This window comes from Rissa tridactyla, chromosome 1, assembly GCF_028500815.1.
Source record: "Rissa tridactyla isolate bRisTri1 chromosome 1, bRisTri1.patW.cur.20221130, whole genome shotgun sequence".
NCBI lineage: Eukaryota > Metazoa > Chordata > Aves > Charadriiformes > Laridae > Rissa > Rissa tridactyla.
In genome coordinates this window covers 204,035,340-204,056,203 of record NC_071466.1, presented here as the reverse complement: position 1 = coordinate 204,056,203, position 20,864 = coordinate 204,035,340, and the positions used below count along the sequence as shown (strand labels likewise).

The 20,864-nt window shown below is 43.5% G+C and overlaps 1 protein-coding gene across 1 annotated transcript in view; it reads left to right on the top strand.

Annotated features, from left to right (window-relative positions):
* CDHR3 (cadherin related family member 3) overlaps nt 1-20,864 on the top strand; it is a 41,860-nt gene that overhangs the window by 16,290 nt on the left and 4,706 nt on the right. The window contains exons 8-17 of the mRNA XM_054202497.1: nt 3,087-3,235; nt 4,580-4,763; nt 6,363-6,531; nt 8,027-8,126; nt 8,272-8,370; nt 11,824-12,050; nt 13,776-13,947; nt 15,580-15,824; nt 18,357-18,538; nt 19,923-19,936. Coding sequence (XP_054058472.1) covers nt 3,087-3,235; nt 4,580-4,763; nt 6,363-6,531; nt 8,027-8,126; nt 8,272-8,370; nt 11,824-12,050; nt 13,776-13,947; nt 15,580-15,824; nt 18,357-18,538; nt 19,923-19,936 — 1,541 coding nt within the window. The remainder of the gene's footprint in view (nt 1-3,086; nt 3,236-4,579; nt 4,764-6,362; nt 6,532-8,026; nt 8,127-8,271; nt 8,371-11,823; nt 12,051-13,775; nt 13,948-15,579; nt 15,825-18,356; nt 18,539-19,922; nt 19,937-20,864) is intronic.

Genomic DNA, 20,864 nt, shown 5'->3' with positions numbered 1-20,864 from the left:
ATACTAATGGAGTTTTAGTTGGAATCAGGAATGTTGTTGAAAATTTGGAAAAATGGGAAAGAATATACATGTGCCACCAGCAGGCTGTTTTGTGGTAGAAAGCACGATGGACGATTGTTTCTGAAGCAGAAGCTCGACAATTACTACAGTCGATCTGATTCTGTTGTAGATTTATCTTTGTCACTTGCATAAGCCACTGATTGGATTCAAGTCACTCTCTTTATGTCTCCTGATCCTGAGGCTCCACAAGGTCCCTGCTGAGAATATTTATGGTGGCTGCTCTCCTGCCATCTGTGCGAAGGAGAAGACAGTGTAGCGCCTGGGCCATGCCAAGAGATTTCCAGCCACTTGTCTGGAGCAATCTTCTGGGTGCTTTGTGGATCCAGAGCAATGCATGGCTCCTGCTCTGAGGTTGAGGATCTGAACCTTGCTGGGTGAAGTGGTGGAGAATCTGAAGAAACAAAAGAATGAAATATTAGAAAGACATGGATTTTTTGTTGCTACTTATTTAATACTTGAACATTATGTCTGCGATAATCAATAAGGTTAACAGCTCACTCCACATTACTCTACTGCTACAAGCCAGAGGAATCCTCTTTCCAGTGCCGACATTGGCACGTTGTGTTCTAGACTGATTATTTCCTCCAGATGTTGCCATTTCTGTTTATTTATCCTTATGTCTGGAATGCTAAAGAAGCTCTTTTAATTATTTATCTATTTGTTCAAATTAGTGAAAGCTGCGGTGACTTGAGCACCTGTAACACCTAAGGTCTAAGACTCAGTTCTCACATGGCACAAATAAGGCCTGGTATTTATTTGAATCTTCTCCCTTTTAGATCCTACAGACCAAAAAGAGCAGCTCAGTTTGTAATGAACTTTAGATTAAATTACTTTTCATGATCTGTCCTCAGTACGCACATGTATGGCCTCTCCCCTGCAAAAATGTGGGCTGCATGCTGGGGCTATGTACTTTCTGACACTATAATAATTAGTGCTGGGATGGGAGAGGGGGAAACTCGATGAGTTAGCAAATCTTTATTTTTTCCTGATCAAAGCTGTCAAGAACAGAGTTTCAAAGTGTCTTTTTAATTGTTTCCATAGTATATGCAAGCACATCTGGTTTTGGTGTTCACAACACTACATTGGCATTCAGCCTTTCGAAATTCTGGCTGTTAAAATCAATGGAAAACTTGTGGAGTCAGGAAAACAAAGGAGAAGACAAGAAAACAAACATATGCTTCCTTCGCAATTATACTGCAGTGTCTAAAACGTCTGCTTGAACCATCCTGTAAAAATCCACTGGCAGGTGGCAGACAGATGGACAACAGGACACAGTCCAGACATAGCTGCGTAGGAAGCGGCCCACAGCTCCTCCCCAGCTGTGCTAGTACTCGGTGGTACTCGGTGCTACGAGGATGTGTTAGATAATGTCCTGCTTCTTCCTGAGACATCTGGTGGGGACAGGACAACAGCCTGTGCAGGGTGCAGGTAGGGGTAGGGGATGTGGAGGGGGCTCTGTGGTGAGTTTGCTGTGCACAGAGAGGTGGGAGTTGTGGTCCCTGTGGGCATAGGGAGTTCCCTACTTTGAGCCAAAACCAGTTAGAACTGTCCCTCCTGTACTCCTCAGTGATCAGAGAGGCATTTTGGGGTGGCATTTTTGGTAGCAGTGAAGGAGATCTGTTGCTATTTGTTTTGTTTCTAAGTGACTCTGGAAGCAACAGGAGAACAAGGAAGGAAAAGATCCAGTGCCAAGTGTGAGACAGAAACTTAATAAATACACTGACTCCGCAGCATTCACTAACTTCTTGTTTGCTTCTGGCTGTAAGTTAGGTGTTTTTACTGGGAAAACCCTATGTGATTTTTATCCTGTATACTTTCCTCTTTCCATATGAGATGACAAAACAGTCATAGATACTGTGTCTTCTTAACCATTCTTAAAATTGCAAGTGGAGACCTGGATGCGTGGGATCTTCTGTTCTGTCTCTGCAGTTCTCTGCTCCAATTGCTAAGTGCCCCATGATGTCGATTTTCAGAGGAGAGCGAAGGGCTCCTGCTTTCCTATATCGGGAACTATAGACTAGTTGATTAGCTAAGTGGTGGCATAGGAAGTTTAAAATGTGCAAAAATTATTCAGTCTTGAAACACACTCCTAATGCTTTTCTGAATTCTTCAGCACCTTCAACTCCCTTTGATATCTAGAAGCAGGAGATGTTTCTGTGTGTTTTGGTAGTATAAATCAGCCTTTGTAAATTCCTTGCACAATTTTTGTGTGCTTGCCCATGCGTGCTTTTGCATGTGGTTCAAGCACCATAATTGCATATCTGAGTACCCATGTGAACAAACAACTGCAACCGTTGTAAGCAATCCTGCACAATTGCTGGCCAGACTATATCTGAGCTATAAAACTCACTAATTCAGGGCAATTTTGAGACCACTGACATAGCAAAGAGCAGCAGTAAAGAACCATTTTCTCTATGTAAAATGAATCAGACAGACAGATGTTGCTGGGAGATTGGAGCATGTTCATCTGGTGGGCACCCACAGGAGTGCTCCTCCCTGCCTCCACCTACTGCAGGGGCAACTCAGCTTTTTACTAATACTCTTGTGCCCCAAACCCTCCAGCATTCATTCCAAAGATGATTAATTACATCATTCCAAAGATGATTAATTACATTACTGCTTCTATTTTTGTTTTTCTCTTGCAAAATGAAGGAATTAAAGCAAGTGTCTTTACAAGCTGGTGGCTATGTAGGGAGATGGACTGCATGACTTAACAGCCCCTTCCATCTTCAGCTTCCATGATTCTGTGAAAGTCAAATTGTTTTTACTGTGAAAAAGCTGCAGGAGAAGGGCACTTTTTTGCATGGCTGTGTCATGCTTTATGACCACATACCACTTCATCTATGGCTACATGTCCAGCTGGCAGAACCAGCCACTGGGATATTTACCCTGACATGCAAACAGCCATCTCCGAGCCCAGCGTGGCCGTGGCTCTGCTGCTACAATTGGCTGCTCAGCTAAATCCGTAGTCAGCTCCCCTTGCAAACACAGATGTATGCTTTGCTGAATTTTGTTTTATCTTGTAGACAACAAAGAATCTACAGGATTCCAGAGGAGCAAAGCCCGGGCACCATTGTTGCCAATATAACAGCTAAAGATCCTGATGATGAAGACTCTCCCAGCAGACTTTTCTACAGCATCCAGTCTTCTGAGAGATATTTCTCCATAAATCCATGTAAGACAAACAAAAATGTGCCTTCTGACACCCAAAAAAAGAGAGTGGCTACTTTGGAGAAAATGTTTTTGCCTTAGGTTTAAATTGACTGACTTTATTTTGTGGCTACGCCTAGCAATAGGAAATGCTCAGTACATTATTAGGGTCAAATTCTTTGGTCAGCTGACCAAGATTCAGAAACGTATCTTGAAGAAAGTAGACCAAAGGTGACTTCTTGACAAATATTGACTTATGGCTGGAGAGTGATGGTCTCTTGGGTGGAAGCAGGATTAGCTGCCTTCTTTTTAATCTCTGAGGACTGCACTGACCCTTCTGGGGCTCTTGAAACAGCTGCACGTAGTTAGACCATAATGTCTTCTCTCCCGCCCAAAACCTGCTCTGGCATTGAGGTACACAGCAAATCTGCACCTCAGCTTCATTGCTCAATTCATGACTTTCCTCAGGCAAGGCGATCCAAAAGAGTCCTCTTTCTCATGCTGGTCCGAGATAGGACTTGTGCTTTCTGGGGTTCATACACCAGTGTCCTGAGGATTTTGCTCCAGGGCTGGCATTCAGTGACTGCTTTGCTCCTCATTTGCTATTGCGTTAGAACTGCTTATCTCAGCTGTAAGAGATGCCACACAACACAGTGCTGTGGGGGGTCAGGATGATCCTTAAATGCTTTGGATTCCCTATGCCCTTTGGCCAGGTGTTGCCACTCTCCCCCTCAATTACACTCCAAGAGGGAGAGGATATATAGACATTCCCTTACCTCCTTTGTTCTCTGGGAATAGTATTGTGCTGTGCCATAAAAACCTTCTCTTTTCGAACAGAGGCTAACAGAAGTGAAAAAAAAAAATTAAGTGAATGGCTGACCGGAGCAATTGACACAATCTGTCACAGCTAAGAGCAGCTCTGTTGATGTGCGAGTAGATTTAGAGCTGCTGAAGGATGCTTGAATGATTGCAGTAGAAAGCGAAGCGGCCTTACTAGCCAGAGAGCAAGGGCAGCACAGGCATTAGCAGCTTATTGTCCTTGATGCTCTGGGAGTGCACTCAACTCTGACTTGCACTAGCTCTTTGAGAACATAAGGGAAATCTAACTGCTTTCCAAGCCCTCTGCTGAGGCCACCTATGGTGTATTTTTGAGCAATGGGTATCTATCTATTCATTGAAGTCTTACACAGAACTTTCAGAGCCGTTTTGTATAATTTAAAAGAAAATAACTAAACTAGCCATGATTTGCACAATACTTTTTATTCTGCTACCTGTCTGCTGTGCTACCCTGTTCCCTTGCATGTACACAACAAGTGTTTGTTAATTCCCTCCATGGTGAGCATCTAACTTCTGGCTGCTTTCTGCCCAGCGACTGGAGTGCTGCAGGTGACTGGGAGAATCGACCGAGATGCCCAACCACTGCAGCTCCATCCTAACATTTCAGTGATACTCCGGGTGGAGGACTGGGGCGGTCATGCCAGCGAAATGGAGATCACAATCATTATTGAGGACATCAATGACAACCCACCAGAATGCAATCCTTCTACCTTCAGGTACTGAGGCTCTTCATTGCCTTAGGACTGCCTTGTTGCCCCAGACCAGCGTGCAGTCTAGAGCACATCAGTTAGGGTCCCCAGACCTACAGCTAAAGGTTCAAATGGATGTTTATCTTTAAGCCTCGAAAGGTTAGTGTTCACTGTAAGTGTCATAGGGCACGAAATTCAATTTCCTGACATGTTCAAACTGGAAATTTGGGCTAAAAATATCTGTGTATAGTCAGATACTTTATTTATCTTTCCTTCAGATACCTAAGCCCTATGTTTATACAGTTACCATAGAGCTGCCATGTGTTATAGAGTTGCTTTTCCCATACAAATTACCCATACAGATCTAGGCTCCTCCTTTCTTACTTTATGCTAAACTGTGGGGAATCATTCACCGGGGAAAGCTTGCCAGTCAGTTCTGGAGTGACCTGCATGGTTTTTGTCTAACGCAGTCTGTAAGGTCTTCAGAACGCAGATCACCTCCTGTTAAAAGTGTCCTCTGTGCATAGTAGCTTAGTCATGGACTTTGCTATGGCTTTGAGTGCTCTGAGACCTTTGTGATGATCAGGTAGTTTATATTTGCAGATGAGAACATAAAATTAACTCAATTTTACAGATGAAGTGTGTCATAGAAAGACTGAAGTTAAAATTGTCCATCTGAAGTGTGTGTTTTGATGTGCCTGGGCTCTGATCTTTCAGGGTACACCACGTTGCATATTGCAGTTCTTCAGGTACACTTCTGGGAGTTTGATGGTCCTGCAGATAAAAATACAGCATCTCAGGCCAAGAACCTATGCAATGAGAAATTCCCAGTTAGTGGGTATCTGTTTGAATTACTTGCTTACTATCTAATAGAAATGTCTTGCATTTAAACCACATACTTATATGTACTGGCAGGAAGAGAATCCAGTTCTTCAGAGCTCTGCTTAGTTACAACATCCATGACTATCACAACAGTCTTTTGTTATCTAGTGAGCTTAAATTTTGATCTGAAGGACACAAAAATCTTCAGGGGGAAAAATGCGATCAAATAAAGAACTAGTTTTATCAGCATTGCACAAGGGAACAAGTTGTAGAACAGTTGGTTCTTCATTTTTTGTATTTAATTCTCTCGATTGAAAAAAAAAATTTTACATCCTCTGCCCACAATTCCATCATGTGTATCAGAGAGACCCTCACTATCAACAGCAGGGTCAGAAATCCCAGTGTCACAAACAGCAGAATGGTCCAACTATTAGTTAAGGAGAAAAGAACGAGCTTCTCATCAGGAGAACATTACAACATACTGAAGAAATGAGTGTTTTAGAAATGTTTTAAAATGCTAATTATTAATTGAACTAATCTTGAACATTAAGATCTTGTGACAGCCTCTGAAGTTTAGCTGAGTTCCAGGTTTATGGTTTGGATCTGTCTAAACGTGTATGTTCCGCCCATTGTCCACCCCAGCATATGGATCACATTCTGGTTTGCTTCATCAACTGTCCCCTATTTAGGTCTAGGATTTCACTTAGAAAATAAATGAAAGTCAATGTTTTGGCATGTAATATATGACAAGTTCAAGAGGAGAAATATAAGTGCTCTGATGGGATATGTGTTTGTTTTAAACAGGAAAGAGGCAAATGAAAATATGACTGCTGGGTCATTTCTTCTTGATCTTAGAAATTACTGTAAAGATATTGATGTTGATCCAGCAAACAATCAATTTAGTTTCACTGGATTATCTGGTCTTGGAAGCAATAACTTCGCTCTGGAGTCCACTGTGTCTGGAAGACTTGTGGTCAGTCGTTTGAGGCTTTATGTTAGATTGTCTCATTTCAGAAGTCAACTTATGAAATATTATAAGTTCTTTGAATTCATTGTCTGTAGAAGACAAAAAGAGTTACTGTAATTCATGTCACAGTGGGTATGATATGGAGAATGACTGTTTTGACTGGATGTGAACTACCCTTTGATAGGATGCTTTCTATGGATTCTACAGAATTTGTTGAACAGAGAACTGTTTTCTCCAGTTTTAAATAAATGTGTTAGATATGATTGAAAAAAAAATCCTTTTCTAGGGAGTGTGAAGCATCGACTTTGATATGGATAAACAAAGAAATTTGATGACATTTCGTACTCATTTTTTCATGACAGACTGTGGAAGATCCTTGCTATTCACCATGAAGAATTGAAATACTTGAGAAATCACACACTCAGTAACTACTTCCCAGCTTCATTGGTCAGAATTGTAAAACCACTTTAAGTGGTAAATTTTCACAGAAGTGTGGTGGGATTTGCACTTGTGTGATTTTTCCATGTCAAAATATGGGTTCCTTATGCTGATAGCTGCAGGCATATTTGCATTGGCCAGAACCCCCACCAGTTGCTGGACACGTGCAATGGTGGTTGCTTTAAAAAGAACTGTGGATAACTAGAGAAAAAAGGAAACATAACAAAAATAGATGTTCTGTCTAAAAGACAAGAGTGCTACAGGAGGAGTAAAATGATTTTGTATGGTGTACTTTAATTTTTGATCTGAGGTATAAATCTCAATAAGCACACCCTTAGCTGCTTCATCTGCCAACATTAAGAACATTTTCATTGCTGCACAGGAGGTGATTGTTGTCAGCCCTTTGTTCACCTTGTGCGTGTAATGTAACAGGCTATCTAAAGTGTCCTGTTCCTCCAGGAATTTCCCTGTAGACAGTCAACAGTGGATGCTTGTGCTTTTGTCCTGCTGCACCAAAGTTTATGAGACTCCTACAGAAAGCCAGAGAGTTCAGGAGATTAGAATTTAAGTCCGTGTGAGCCACCATTTAGTAACAACTTGGTTCCTGGATAAACACTTGTGGCTGAACCTGATACCTTTAATACATGTCTGGAGGTGTGAGCTCAATGAGTAACTATTACTATTTAGCAATAGCAGATTCTTGTTGAGCCAAGAGAGGGCAAAGTAAATAGTCACCTCATTACATGAGCTTTGAATTAACCAGGTAAAAGGCCAAGACCTTATGATCCAAATGATAAAACGTTCTGCACTTAAGGGGAAGAAATTTTCTTGGCAGAAGGAAAGAGTTTTGAATTTCCAAGAGACACCAGAGCGTGAGCATGCAGAAAAAGCCTGGAATTCAATCCTGTAATTGATTAATAGCCTATACTACTCCTTCAGGACAGTTCTGTGTGTCCAAGGGGGAGACCACACTTAGAGAACGCTGAAAAAAGTAACTGCAATCATGAGTATTGTGACTTTGTGTAAGGAAGTATAAATACAATTGTGTTTCTTTTTAATTTAGATGACTGAAAGTATTGATTTAGAAAACCCAGCTAATCTAGGAGTTGAAGTTTATTCTTTGACTGTCAGGGTGCAAGATACTGCCTGTCCTAACTACACAAGCAAGTATCCCTTTTACACTTCTTTTGGTATTTTCCTGTGCTGTAACAGCATGGAGAGAGGAATACCATATGTATTTTGAATATATGCATGAGAAAATTTCACAGCCATACTTAACTATGATTTAATCTTCTGTTATATTTCCAGATATCATCCACATTTACATCAGGATAAAACCAGTGAATGAATTTTTTCCTGTCTTCAGTGATTTATCATATGAATTTAATGTTCCAGAAATCACTAAAGGTAAAGTAGCGCCCACATGACAGAAAGAATGTTGTCATGTTGGTAAGTACCTTTTTGCTCCAAATGCATTTTCATATATTTGAACGAGGAGAATGGCTCAAACTTCCAGTTCAACCAGGGTCTCACCATGCAACCACCTACTACCCTTAAATAGACAAAACTGGCAACAACTCCAATTGTACAGATGGAAACTGAGACACAGACAAATTCAGCGATTGCACAAGAAGTGTGTGACAGAGCCAGGAACTGAACTCAGATGTCTTGTTTTAGACTGTCTTTCTGCTCTTGCTAAATTAGCCTTTTGGAGGGACCACGATGGTGCAAAGAAACCACTATAGACTAACACAGATGAGTGAGGACTCCCTCGACTCAGGCATGGTGCAGGATAGCCACCCCACTGTCCCCTTACATCCAAATGACCTCAGCTGCACTGGGTGCCCTGGAGATGGGGTGGGATGGGAGTGCTCAGGTGGGGAGACTTCGCTCAGTGAGATGGCAGCCAGAGCAGGTCCTCATGCCCAGAGTCAGGGTCCCATTCCTGCAACAGCCCAGGACCAGCAGCCGCAAATGTGGCCTTAAAACGGAATTTGTTGAAACTCTTCACATGCTTGACTCCTACCTCAGCACCCTTCCTGTCCTCTGGTGAGTCCTGCATCTCATGAATTTGCAGAGCAGGGCCACAGCATCTTGTCTCCTTGGTAATCCTCATTTGCTGGGTGTGACTGCCAGCCAGCTCTGTGCTGTGCTGCTCAGTGTGCAGAGGAGTTGCCACGAGAATGGCATCTTTCCTAGCTTCAGCCTCTCCATCATGTGACCTGATGTATCAAACACAGGCCATCTGCCCCAAGACCTCACTTACTGGCTTTATTCTCTTGGCTGAGAAAAAATTGAGAGGTATGTTAGATACATGCTGACCCTCATTCTGAACTTCCTAGGGTCACAGGAAAATTGAAGGTGTAAGGGACTTCTGAAGGTCTCAAGTCCAACTTGTGATGAAAGCGATGCTGGTTTCAAAGGTAGATCAGGTTGCTCAGGGCCTCATCCTGTTGCATTTTGAAAATCTCCAAGGATGGAGACTCCACCACCTCTCCGAGACCTTGTTCCAGCTGAGCAAGCTTAATTCCAGATAATTGTACCTTGTACCGAGATGGAATTTTCTATTTTGCGGCTTGTGTCTGTTCTCTGTTGTCCTTTCACCGTCCTCCTCTAAGAAGAGTGTGTCTTGGTCTTCTGTATTATTGCCCTTTAGGTAGTGGAGCGCAGCAATTAAATCTCCGCTTTGCCTTCCCTTCTCCAGCCCGAACAAACACAGCGCCACCAGCCTCTCCTCTTGCATCCTCTGCTCAACCCTTCCCAGCCTTTCTCCAGTTTTTTAGCATCTCTCTTGTGCCTGGTCCCCCAAACTGCTCACAGGTAGCTTTATGAGTGCTGAGCAGAGTGAATTACTCACTTCCCACAGTGTGCTGGTAACACATGGTATGCAGTCTCCGTTCCCTCAAGGGTTCCCTGGTGGCTCATGTAGAACTTGCCCAGCAGGGCCTGGGGTCCATTCCTGCAGAGCCACTGCCTGCTCAGTCAGTCTCAGCCTGCACTGATGCATGAGCTTCTTCTGACCCAGGTGCAGGACTTACCATTTGTCTGTGCTGAGCTCCATGAGTCCTGTTGGCCTGTAGCTCCAGCCTGATGGGCCCTTCTGTATAGCAGCCCTGTCCTCCAGCATGTCCAATACTGCCACAGGCTGCTGTTACTCACAAACCTGCCCCAATGGCCACATCACCAAGGAGGACATCCAACTGCATCACTGCATCTGAGTGGGACACGGTGAATCTCCCATGTCCCATGAAAATCCAGGAGATTTAGCAGCCAGATAATCTAGTACCTGCTTGAGTTAATGAAATTATATATGGCTTGAAGCACAGACAAAGGCAGCTGTGGCTATTGTCAGCAGACCTGTGAGCTCTATGGTGCTTCTGTGTCCATTTGCCTAAACCAGGAGGCAGGGGGTGGTGAGGAGGAAAAGGCATGCTTTATGCAGCCTCGTCGTCCTACCCACAACCTCCTCTCCCTTCCCATGGACAAAGGAACAAGCCCAGATTTTCAGCCCGCATCCTCAGCTCTCTGTTTTCTTCCTTCTGTGGTCACAGAAGGAAGGTCCACAGGTCTGCAAAAAATCACTCTTGCCTGCCCTGTGGAGAAGCTGTCATCAGTCACTGCTGAGTATAGCAAAGCTGCGGCTGGTGTGGGGATGCATGGCCTGTGAAGGAGCTGGAGAGACTGGGGAGGCTGGGGCAGCGGGGCCGGGCTCCCAGGGGGTTCTGCCTGGCAGAGGAGCCCTGTCAGCCCTGGCTCCCGCAGAGTCACACTGCCAGGAAAGCAAGGAAGGCTAAGGGCGGATGAGGAGGCACAGGACTGCCGCTAGGCAACCAGAGGACCCCCGCCTTCAGGTGTTCATACCAGCACCTTGCATTGCTCGGCAGCCTGTGGTTCTTGCCCAACTTTTATTTCTATGGTGCATGGATGGAGCTTGGCTTTCTATGCTGTTTCCCAGTGGGCACGATAAGGTGAATTTTGGAGCATTTCCTATTCTGTGTGTGTCTCCTCATACCACTGACGTGTATCTTAGCAATATAACACTTGAAACCCATCTGTGACATGGATATGTGTGTAAAGCTCTGTGTGTCAGCCACAGAGCTTTGCTGGATACTGAGACTATCAAGAGAAATAATGTTTTTCTGACTCAGACTGTCTTTTGTTTTGGTCTGAGTTGACATTCACAGGGTACTTGCTATTGCTGTACCAAACAGGAGCCAACAGTTTGCAGTAGGGCCAGAGTTCACAGGGTCAGGAAAGGAAAAAAAAAACCAACCTTTCATTTACATCCTCTTTCTGTGTTACTCTGTGCATGTGGACTATTCATCCTGTGTATCCCCACGTCATGTGGATCCACTTAGCGTTGAATCAATGTCTGCAGAGGCGGGCGTGCACAGTCCCATCTCCGTTCTCACAGTTTACAGTACTGCCATTTGTAGTTTCCTTCATAAATGCTCAGCACAAAGGCAATTCAAACCACTTTTCAAACACCTCAGAAGGAACAGCAGCAATTGCTTTTCAAGCCTTGTTCCTCCACAAGCCAGTGCTCGGGATGCTGCACGGCAGGATTTTGTGCTTGTCGGTGCAGGGCTCGGGGTGGCCCTCACTGCCAGAGCACTTCTGTTGCGGTTCTCTACAGGCTCCTCATGTTTTGGTATTTATTGCTGCAGGCGAGCTCATGCACAGGGGAGCCATAGCACAGCATGGTGAATTGTATTTCCCACACCTTTGCTTTACTTTTTTGGGGTGAAAAATTCTAAAACAAACCTTTAGTTCAGTTTCATCAAGTTTTGGTTGGAACAACTACTCTGTACTTCCTTTTCCTTTAAAATGTTAATGAAATATGGATCTTCTATCTCTCAGTTGGATCCAGCATTGGAAGAGTGAATGCCAGAGACAAGGACTGGCCACCCACTGTCATCACTTATTCCATTGTAGCTGGAGGAGGCACCAGGGATTACGCAAATATTTTCTGGATCAGCCCAACCAAAGGAGATATGAAGATTTTAGCTAGATTAGACTATGAAACAACTCAGAAACACATTCTCACAGTACAGGCCTCAGACCAAGAGAAGACTGCAACAGCATCTGTGAGTAAATCCACTCCACTCCTCCCCCTTTATCTTTGTTTTTGTCTCTTCCTCCTGACAAGAACGGTAAGACACTGGGCAAAGCACTTTGGTCTGTAAAAGGCAAGTCTGCCCTTGCACAGAGCTGTATATCAGTCAGATGAAAGAGGTGGTGTTCATTTAGTCTTGCTTTGTTTCTTATGAAAAGGATTAAAGTAATATTTTTATATTTTTAACTCTGTGGGGTTTTTTTTTCTCAGTCTTTTTTTCTTATTTTACGCAAGCAGTGAAATTGTTTTCTGTGCCCTAGACAATTTAAGATATTATTTACTGCTACATATGTACTGGAAAATAGAAAAAGGGAAGGGTCTTGAGGCTAGGTATCACAACGTAATTTTAGCCATGCTTAGTGCCAAATCCTTTTTGGATCTTGTGTAGTGCCCCTTGGCCCTCAAACATACTTTTGATTTTTTATGTGATGATTTTTCACTGCAAAATGCTCAAAGTAACGTAAGAATCGTGTTGCAGCCCGTCAGAGTGTGTTTTCATGCTGTGGGACAGAGAGGATGTGCTGCATACCTTGGGGATGGGATGAGGGCTTGGGCATCCTCTTGGGGTAATCTCAGAGGGCCCACCCAGTACAGCTGTGCCCACATGGCCTACTGGGACACTTACACGTGCCTTCCCCTGACTGTGATCTAGTTTTGTCCCCAATGGTGCTATGTGGCATTAGCCAAGAGCATGCCAGGGACCATGATAACATTAAACAGTAGGGTTGTGCCCAAGTTTGCTGCCCAGACCTATTTTATTCAGAAAAAAAAATATAAGTGGTATGTCTACAAAGGTATAGTCACTTCTTTCAAAGAATCTCAGGGTCCTTCACATACAGACTCCTTTTTACTCCTTTTCACATCTTCTCCCTCATGACTACCTTACATTTGATTTTTGCACATCTGTTGGGAGGAATACAGGTACTAGGCCTGCTTTCTATTCCAGCCAAGCACCACCCATGGAGTTGCTAAGTACTTTATCTCTTTATCACCTGTAATATTCCAAGGTGATGATTAAGGAAAATTTAGCATCAAGAGCTTTTAATGATGACAAGTTTATCTGTTGCCTGTTAAAGACCCACAGACATTAGAGGAAAGAGCTTTGAGAATGGTAACCTTATTCTCTCAGCCAGCTACCCCCAGCTGACATTAAGCACATCTGGCACAACCTGGGGTGCTCCCAGCCATGCAGAAGGCCATTACCAGCATTTCTCTGTCACTTGGAAGAGTCAGTCTATGAGGAGTCTTCCTTCCTTCCTTCCATGGATCATGCTCTGAATTACTATTAAATATGCTAAGAAGTCTAACTAATGACTGTGAAGCAATTTTTGAAAAGAAGTTTAATGAATACCTGGTACTATTATTATTTCTCATTCTTACTATGACACACTTCAGGTAATTCAAATAGTCAAACACTACAGCTCAAAACCATTGCGATTTTGGAAGATAGTTTGGGTTAAAGAACCTGTTCCCGAAAAAGTGCTGATCACAACAAGAAGTGAAGGTCAACTGATCACAGACATTTTCTGGTGGAAACTAGATTGGAAGGGAGGTTCTTTGTTTTTCAGCTGCTGTTGATCAAAACAGCAAAATGGGCAAAGTCAAACAGCTTGTGAAGTTAATAAAATTCTGGCTTCTAAATTCTTCAGCTGGCTATTATAAAATTCTTCAGCTTGCTATTGTTCTTTTCTTTCAGGTAACTGTCAATGTTTTGGAAGTGAATGATGAAGAACCAGTTTGTTCACCCAATTTCTATTCATTTCAAATCCCAGTCAGCTTAGCTGTTGGGACCAATATTAATGGCTTCAGGATTGAATGTCAAGATCGTGATTCTGATCCCAGGTCTTTCCGTTACTTTATTAATGAAGGTACTGAGCCATGGTGTGTGAGCTGGGAGCAGTGCAAAAATTCATGAATGCTGATGGTTTGCTCTGATTTGTAAATAAAAGTCTTGCACAGTTTATGTGCTACTTCTTATGGAGAGCTAGTTGCTATCCACAAGTTTTGCACATTATTACTTTGCTGCTTACCAAAAGAGATGTCTCTCCACAAGTTGGCTACTAGTGCTACCACCTAGAACCGTTCTCTTGCAAGACTGGATTGCCTACCATGTTAATTAATTGGCAATTAATTGCATAATTGACAAGGATTTTGGAAGAATGAGCTGGAATGATATGCGGGGTTAAATTTCACTTCCAGTCATAGCTGAGTAAATCTTGATAAATGATGGTGGGTTCTGTTACTCTGTATAACTCACCTTTAGATGCAAGTACGCTGTTCAAAACAACTAAGCAAATCTCCATGTCCTTGGTCCATGCTGTATGCGTTAAACCCCCATTTTAAGAACGTGTGTTTGGACCTAATAATCAACTGCATCCACTTGGAGAACTGCTGTGGTATGGGATGACATTCAGCTTCACAAAAAAGGGAAGGCACTCTCTTGGGGCAATTTCTTTTTTCGTTGCTGAGGTGACTGCTGAGAAGGAGACAGCAGATTGTGCAGGTGCCAGAAAAAAGCTGTGAGCATCAAAAAAGAGACCCTCTGTCCTATTCTAGCCTCTTAATGCAGCAGAGGAGCTCTGCAGCAGTGGTATTTACATACGAGCTCATACGAAGGCTGCATTTGTATCAGTAAGTCAGGGCCTGGCCACAGATCCAGTGTTGGCCCACACTGCTGAAGCATTAAGTTTGGTTGCTGGCATGATTTTGGTCTGTGCCAAGCACCACATTCCCAGGTCACTTCAATTTCTGGAGCTCTATGGGGCAACTAAACTGCAACAAGAGCAAAACTAAAGCACATCTGGTGCCTTTTCATGGCTCTGATCTCTCCTAGGTGTGGTCTGCTCAGAGCCTGAGAGCTGGAGCTCATCTACCTGCAGCCCAGGCCACTAGCAGATTTCCAGATACCCAGACAGAAAATGGAAGCCTGAGGGGCCAACTCTCCTTTCGGCCTCCACAGTGCAGACAGAGGCAATTAACATCCCCTGAGTCATTAGCTGTCTTCTAGGGGGGTGTGTTCAAAGGCCTCTGCCTCTGGGCACAGGGACACACCATGGAGAGGGGCTGCAGGGGCCTCTGGAGACACTGGTTGTGTCCATGTGGCTTAAAGTGGCCCAGTAGTGGAATGAGCCCTGCAACAGTGTAGGGTCCTCACCTCGGCTGGGTGCTGCTGGGTGCTCCCCAGGCTGTAAGGACAGGTCATTCGGTGACCTCTTGTGTGCCCTGTGACTCTGAAGTGTTTCCACAGCCTCCTCTCATCTGTGTCCCCACAGAGGGTCTTATTCCATATTTTAATGCTTTTATGACTATATTGTTTGATCTGATTTTGTATGATATCAGGAAGATCAAGGAGCTGTTCTTATCAATATTTCACTGCACAGGAGCGTAGTGATCCATAACAAGTTGTCAACAGAAACTGATCTTTTTGCTTGTTCCAGCCATTTACTTAATGTGTTCCTTTTTTTTTGGACATTATTTTGGTTTTTTGCTACTGCTTGCAGGCAACGTGAACAATCATTTCATCTTTTCACCAAGTGCTGGCTCTAACACATCTCGGCTGATTCTTGCGTCAAGGTTTGACTATGAGAGCGGACTTGATACGAGCTGGATTTACAGACTGCATGTCTATATAACAGATGACAATTTACTATCTGCCAGGGACAAAACTACACACCTAATTAATACTGGAACGGTGACTTTAAGCATTAGAGTTATCCCAAACCCAACTACTGTCATTGCCACAACGGTAAGTTTATGTCCACTTCTGTGGTTCTTTCATGGGCTGCTCTCCATGGGAGTGAAGAAAAGAGGGTAGATGTATGCAAAAGAAAAACAAACACCTACAGTGGGTCTGGTCCTGGCGAGTGCTGAGCCCCATGCTCTTACATTAGAGCCAAAGGACGTTGAAGTGCTCAGCGTCATGAAGGATTGGTCCCAGGTACAGAGTCATAACATATGTTTTGTATTTTAGTTTCTAAAACAAAAAGGGCAAGTAGCCAAAGGACCAGGCATGCTGCCATTATCATGTAACTGGAAAGTTAAAGATTTTGGCAGCTTTATTAATAAAGAAAGAGCAGGGGTTAACCTTTGCTTGGAACCTTAAAATTACCTCATGCATTTTGCACTACCTCTTTTTTTATTCATAGCTACTCACTCTGCCAGCTGTCTTGCAATCGAATGTGCTTCTTTTGTGGTGGGACACGTTAATCTGTGGCTACCGAAGTTGAAATAGGCAACAATAAGAAATCCTCATCACTTTTAGAAGGGGCTTTTTTCCATCCCTGAGGTCACCATCATGTAAAATTTCGAGCTGCCTGTCAGGAACTAAAGCGATTGTGCATACCTCGGTGTGTTGCTGAGGTTTCAGACAGAAAATCCAGGGGTGTGGGATGGTCTTTCCTGAGCTCCTGCCCACACAGTGGTTCATAGCTGAGCTTGGGAAGCCTACACAACTTTCAGCAGCCAGGGTGGGATCAGGCCTTGCACAGGCTGCGGAGCTGTGGGCCTGTGTCCCAGCAATACAGTCTACTCCTCCGCACAGCCATCCCAGGCAAGCTCTGGCTCACCAGTTTCATTTTGGAGCTGATTTCCATCAGGCTGGTGCAGGACATATGGAGAGCTCATCCTGCTTGAAGAAGCAGCACAGCCTGAAGGTACAGACCACTTTGTCCCCATCCATGTGCTGGCCACTGCCTTCATCCCTTGCTACCCCATCTCTCCGTCATCCAGAGTCCATCCATTTTCTGCCTGCCTGCAGATCACATTACCTTTTTTCCACTTGCATGCAGGAATGAAAATCTGAGCATGCTGGTGAAGGCGTAAAGAGCTATTCACTGTAAAATGGTCTGGATCTGCTGGGGCTACGGTAACTGAGCCAGAACCAGGGAATCCTGCAAAGAGCACATGCAAGTCTGGATGCTTTCCTATAAAAATGCTTAAATCCAAACTTGCAGACTGATTAATAACCCTGTTATTATCTAATGCTCTGTTGGGAAGGAATAAATGATTTTCTCATAGGCTTCTCCTCCCCTTACTTGATGTGGAAATGAAAAGTTAAGCTGAATAACAAAACTTATTCTGTATTTCTTTCCCGTGCTTTACCACAAACACAAACAGTGACCACATACCACAGTGTTAAATCTGCCTCCCCAGAGATATCAGTCTTCCACTTTCAGTCTATTTTCCAGAAGAGCATCTCCATTACAGCAGCTTCTCCCATCACTACTCCTGACATGTTCAGTGCAGCAACTTGATGAATCAGGTGCTGGAAGGCTGGTGGTGTAGAAAAGAAGCCCTGTCACAAAAAGTCACTTGTGACTTCAGCCCCAGTGAGGATGGAGCAGTGGTGGTGCTCTTGAGATTATCTGGGGAGTGGAGGTACTGGTTTTTTTGCAAGCCCAAATAGGTTATTTTACAGGTATCCTTAAACAGGAAAGAAATAGATACCCTACTAAACTTCATACACAATGTGGGTACAAATGACTTAAAGAAAATTAAATACAAACTCCAGTAGATGATCAAAACTAATAGTACCACACTAGGTAATGACTCAGGTAGAGCAAATGAGTAATTTCTGATCTGTGCAAGGATAGTTTCGTGATGGGACCTTAATGAATGAGTTGCTAGCATTAAGTGACGTGCCAGCTCAGAGACATGTCTCCTAGCACTTGGGAGGATGTGGGAGATAGCAACTGCTCAGGAAGTGTTGTTTTCCCTTCTGGAACAAGTTTCATTTCTTTTTATACAATAACCCAGTTCCTTGGGGTTCAACTCCTCTTACGAAGGGGGCCAAATGATCACTGCAGTGAAGATGACCTACTTCCAGTTTTGCCTTAGGTAACAAGAAACCATTATCTCCGTAATGGCAGTATTCCCTGAACTTGCTCACCCTCCAACACTGCACTTGCAGCTTCTCAGGCAACCTGAGGCTTTTAAACCCCACCATGGCATGCCTGTTTTAATATAAGACATTGAAACATGATCTGGAACCTCTTTTGCATCGTGGGTGGGCTCCATTTCACCTGCCTTTGGTTGCCCCAGGAGCTTGGTGGTCCATCTCAGTCATCTGGGCTGCCTTAGCAGTCAGCAGGCAGGTATGTGGGATGAATCACTGTCTCCAGCAGACACTATCTCCCTCTGCCTATCATCTGCAGAGCCCCAGGGCAAGCTTGGGCCAGGTGCTTCAGTGCAGAAGTTCAGCCAGATGAAAGGTGCCATTGGTGTCAGTAACCTTGCAAGTATGCAGCCTTGAGGAACTTTTCCTATCTTGTTTTAAAAGCCTGGCTTCACTGTTGTGACAAAAAGGGAAAACCTCTACTCTGAATCAGCGTGGTACGTGCCGTTCGTCATCACCCTCGGCAGTTTGCTGCTCCTCGGACTGCTGGGGTACCTGGGGTTCCTGCTGGCGACGTGGGTCCGGACCTGCTGCCCTCCGGCAGGCAAAGCAGTCGGCACACCTTTGTGAGTCCTCCCAAATGTCACGCTGGGGAACTGCCCAGCAACGCCTGGCAATAGCAGAGAGAACTCAGGCCTTTCAGCCGCAATGAAAACTATGCTTTGAATATTTTATAGCGGTATGCCCTTTGCTGGAGTAAATGCTGTTACCAGCTACAGGGATATTTGGTGTTAATGCTATGAAATCAAGGAAGAATGTCCATGGAACTTTATTTCATGGATTTACTAACAGTTTAACAAAAGCATTAGCTGAAGGTAACAGTGGAATCAACCGTTATGACCTTTAAAGGCATCTATGCTTGTGAGGCATAGTCAGAGTCTGTGCTTGACTGTGCTTACCAAAAATACAAATGTTTTTGGTTTGTGTTTGGCTCACACACCAAGGGAGCTCCCATCTAGGTAGTGACTGGATGCATATTCCTCCCTCTCAGCTATGGACCCCAGAGTCCTTTCCTTGGTGCTTATGTCAAATTCTTTGTTCTGGCAAAACTTCTGCAGATTTCCTAGAGTTTTACTGAAGCCCGTTGCAAGGCTCTGGCCCATAAAGCTTCGTGGTACCTTTAAGTGCTTGTGCTTGGCAAAAGCCACAGAAGCACCTGGGACCAGCTCTGGTTCATTGTGGGAAGCAGCAGAAATCGCCGCTGGCTGCCTTCTCAGCAGGCTGGAGCCAGACTGCCTCTAAATTGACTTTTTACTCCACAAAACAAAGATAAGCAGCTCTTTAAATGGAGTCTGGGATTAAAAAAAAAGAAAAAAAGGATTTCTGTAAGTATTCTCAGGATTTGGACTTAAATTTAGAAACTACAGTAAATGTAAAGAGGTAATATATGACTGTGATTATAATTCAAATGGCGTGTGCAAGGAATTTAGCAATTTGTGATAAAAATGACAAATTAATCTAGCGGCATATAGCTTGGCTATTGTTATTATTTATTAATAGGGCCAGGCTCTCCCATTAAAAAGCAATTTCTATGTTTTCAAAAATATTTACAACATTCCAGATATTTTAAAAGGAATTATCTGAGCACATCAGATCCAAAAAATTTACCTTCCTTCAAGAATGCAACAAGATGACAGTATTGGAAAATATATTTTTCCAGAAAATATAAATCCATCACGTTATCATCAATAAGACTTTAGTTTTTAAATATCATCCCTTCTTGCAGAGGTGTTAGAGCAATGCTCAGGGCTCTTTTCCTGTTTGGAAGCAGCATTAAATGATGCGGTCCTTCAGTGAAGGCAAAACCAGGAAGCAAACAAATCAAGCAAATCCCAGAACTCAAGGAAACACATCCTTCTTGCCAAATGAAAGAGAACAAAGCATGATATTTTTATGTAGGCAAAAGTATGACATTTGTTAACTACACTCTTAATCTTTTTTTCATTACAGGATAAACGCTCCAGGTGTGTACCTCTTTTCTGTGTTTTAATACTTCACAACAAGATCTTGTTTATGATTCAGTGTAAAATTTGTAACTCCATTTCTAGACAAACACATTTGACCCAGTACAAGAGTATTGAGATTAAATAACCTCAGCTGATTATGGGAGGCCTGCCTAAGTGATTTCACGGTCCTTTTGGTCTTCAGATCTATTAACTATTAGGTAAAAAACAAATTCAGAGTAGCCTGCTATTCTGACACGGATGCTAAGGAATTACTGTATTTTTTCACTTGCAATTCATATGCTAGCTTTTAAAAAATAATCCCATACCCTTAGAGCACCTTCAAGAGTCCTCTCCAGTCTAATTCCCTGTTGTCTAATCCCTTCATTTGCTCCCTTGACATCATTACTTCATATACCTGAAGACTTATTTCAAAGTATTGGTGCGTTTAAAGGAGTTTGTATAACTTAGCAGGGGTATAAGTTGCACCCACAAAAAAGTGGTTTTTTAAGCAGTCTTGTTCCCTTTAGTCCCATTAGCTTTCTGCTGGCAAGCATGGCTCATATGGGCTCAGTAAGACCTGGTATTTATAATTCCCTCTCCTCAATCAGTATCTCCCAGCTTGAAAAAAATGCGACTAACAAACCCAACAAAATTAGCTGTACTCTTGGTTGCCCAGTTTGAGAGATTTCAGCGCTGGCTGATTTCCAAAAAAAAATGGATGCTTGGTGCTTTCCAAGAAACGGCTTCTCAAATGCTGGGCAGCAAAGGCCAGACAGAACAGGTTTCCCATCAGTGCTCAGGTTGAGACCCATCTGCAGCACCTCAGAGTATTGCACACCCGGCCGTAAAGCCTGTTGGTGGCCAGGCATACAGTTCTCCACAGAAAGGCCATTAAACAAATTGGCAAGGAGCAAGCAAGAAGAAATCATAGCAACTAGTTGGGTAT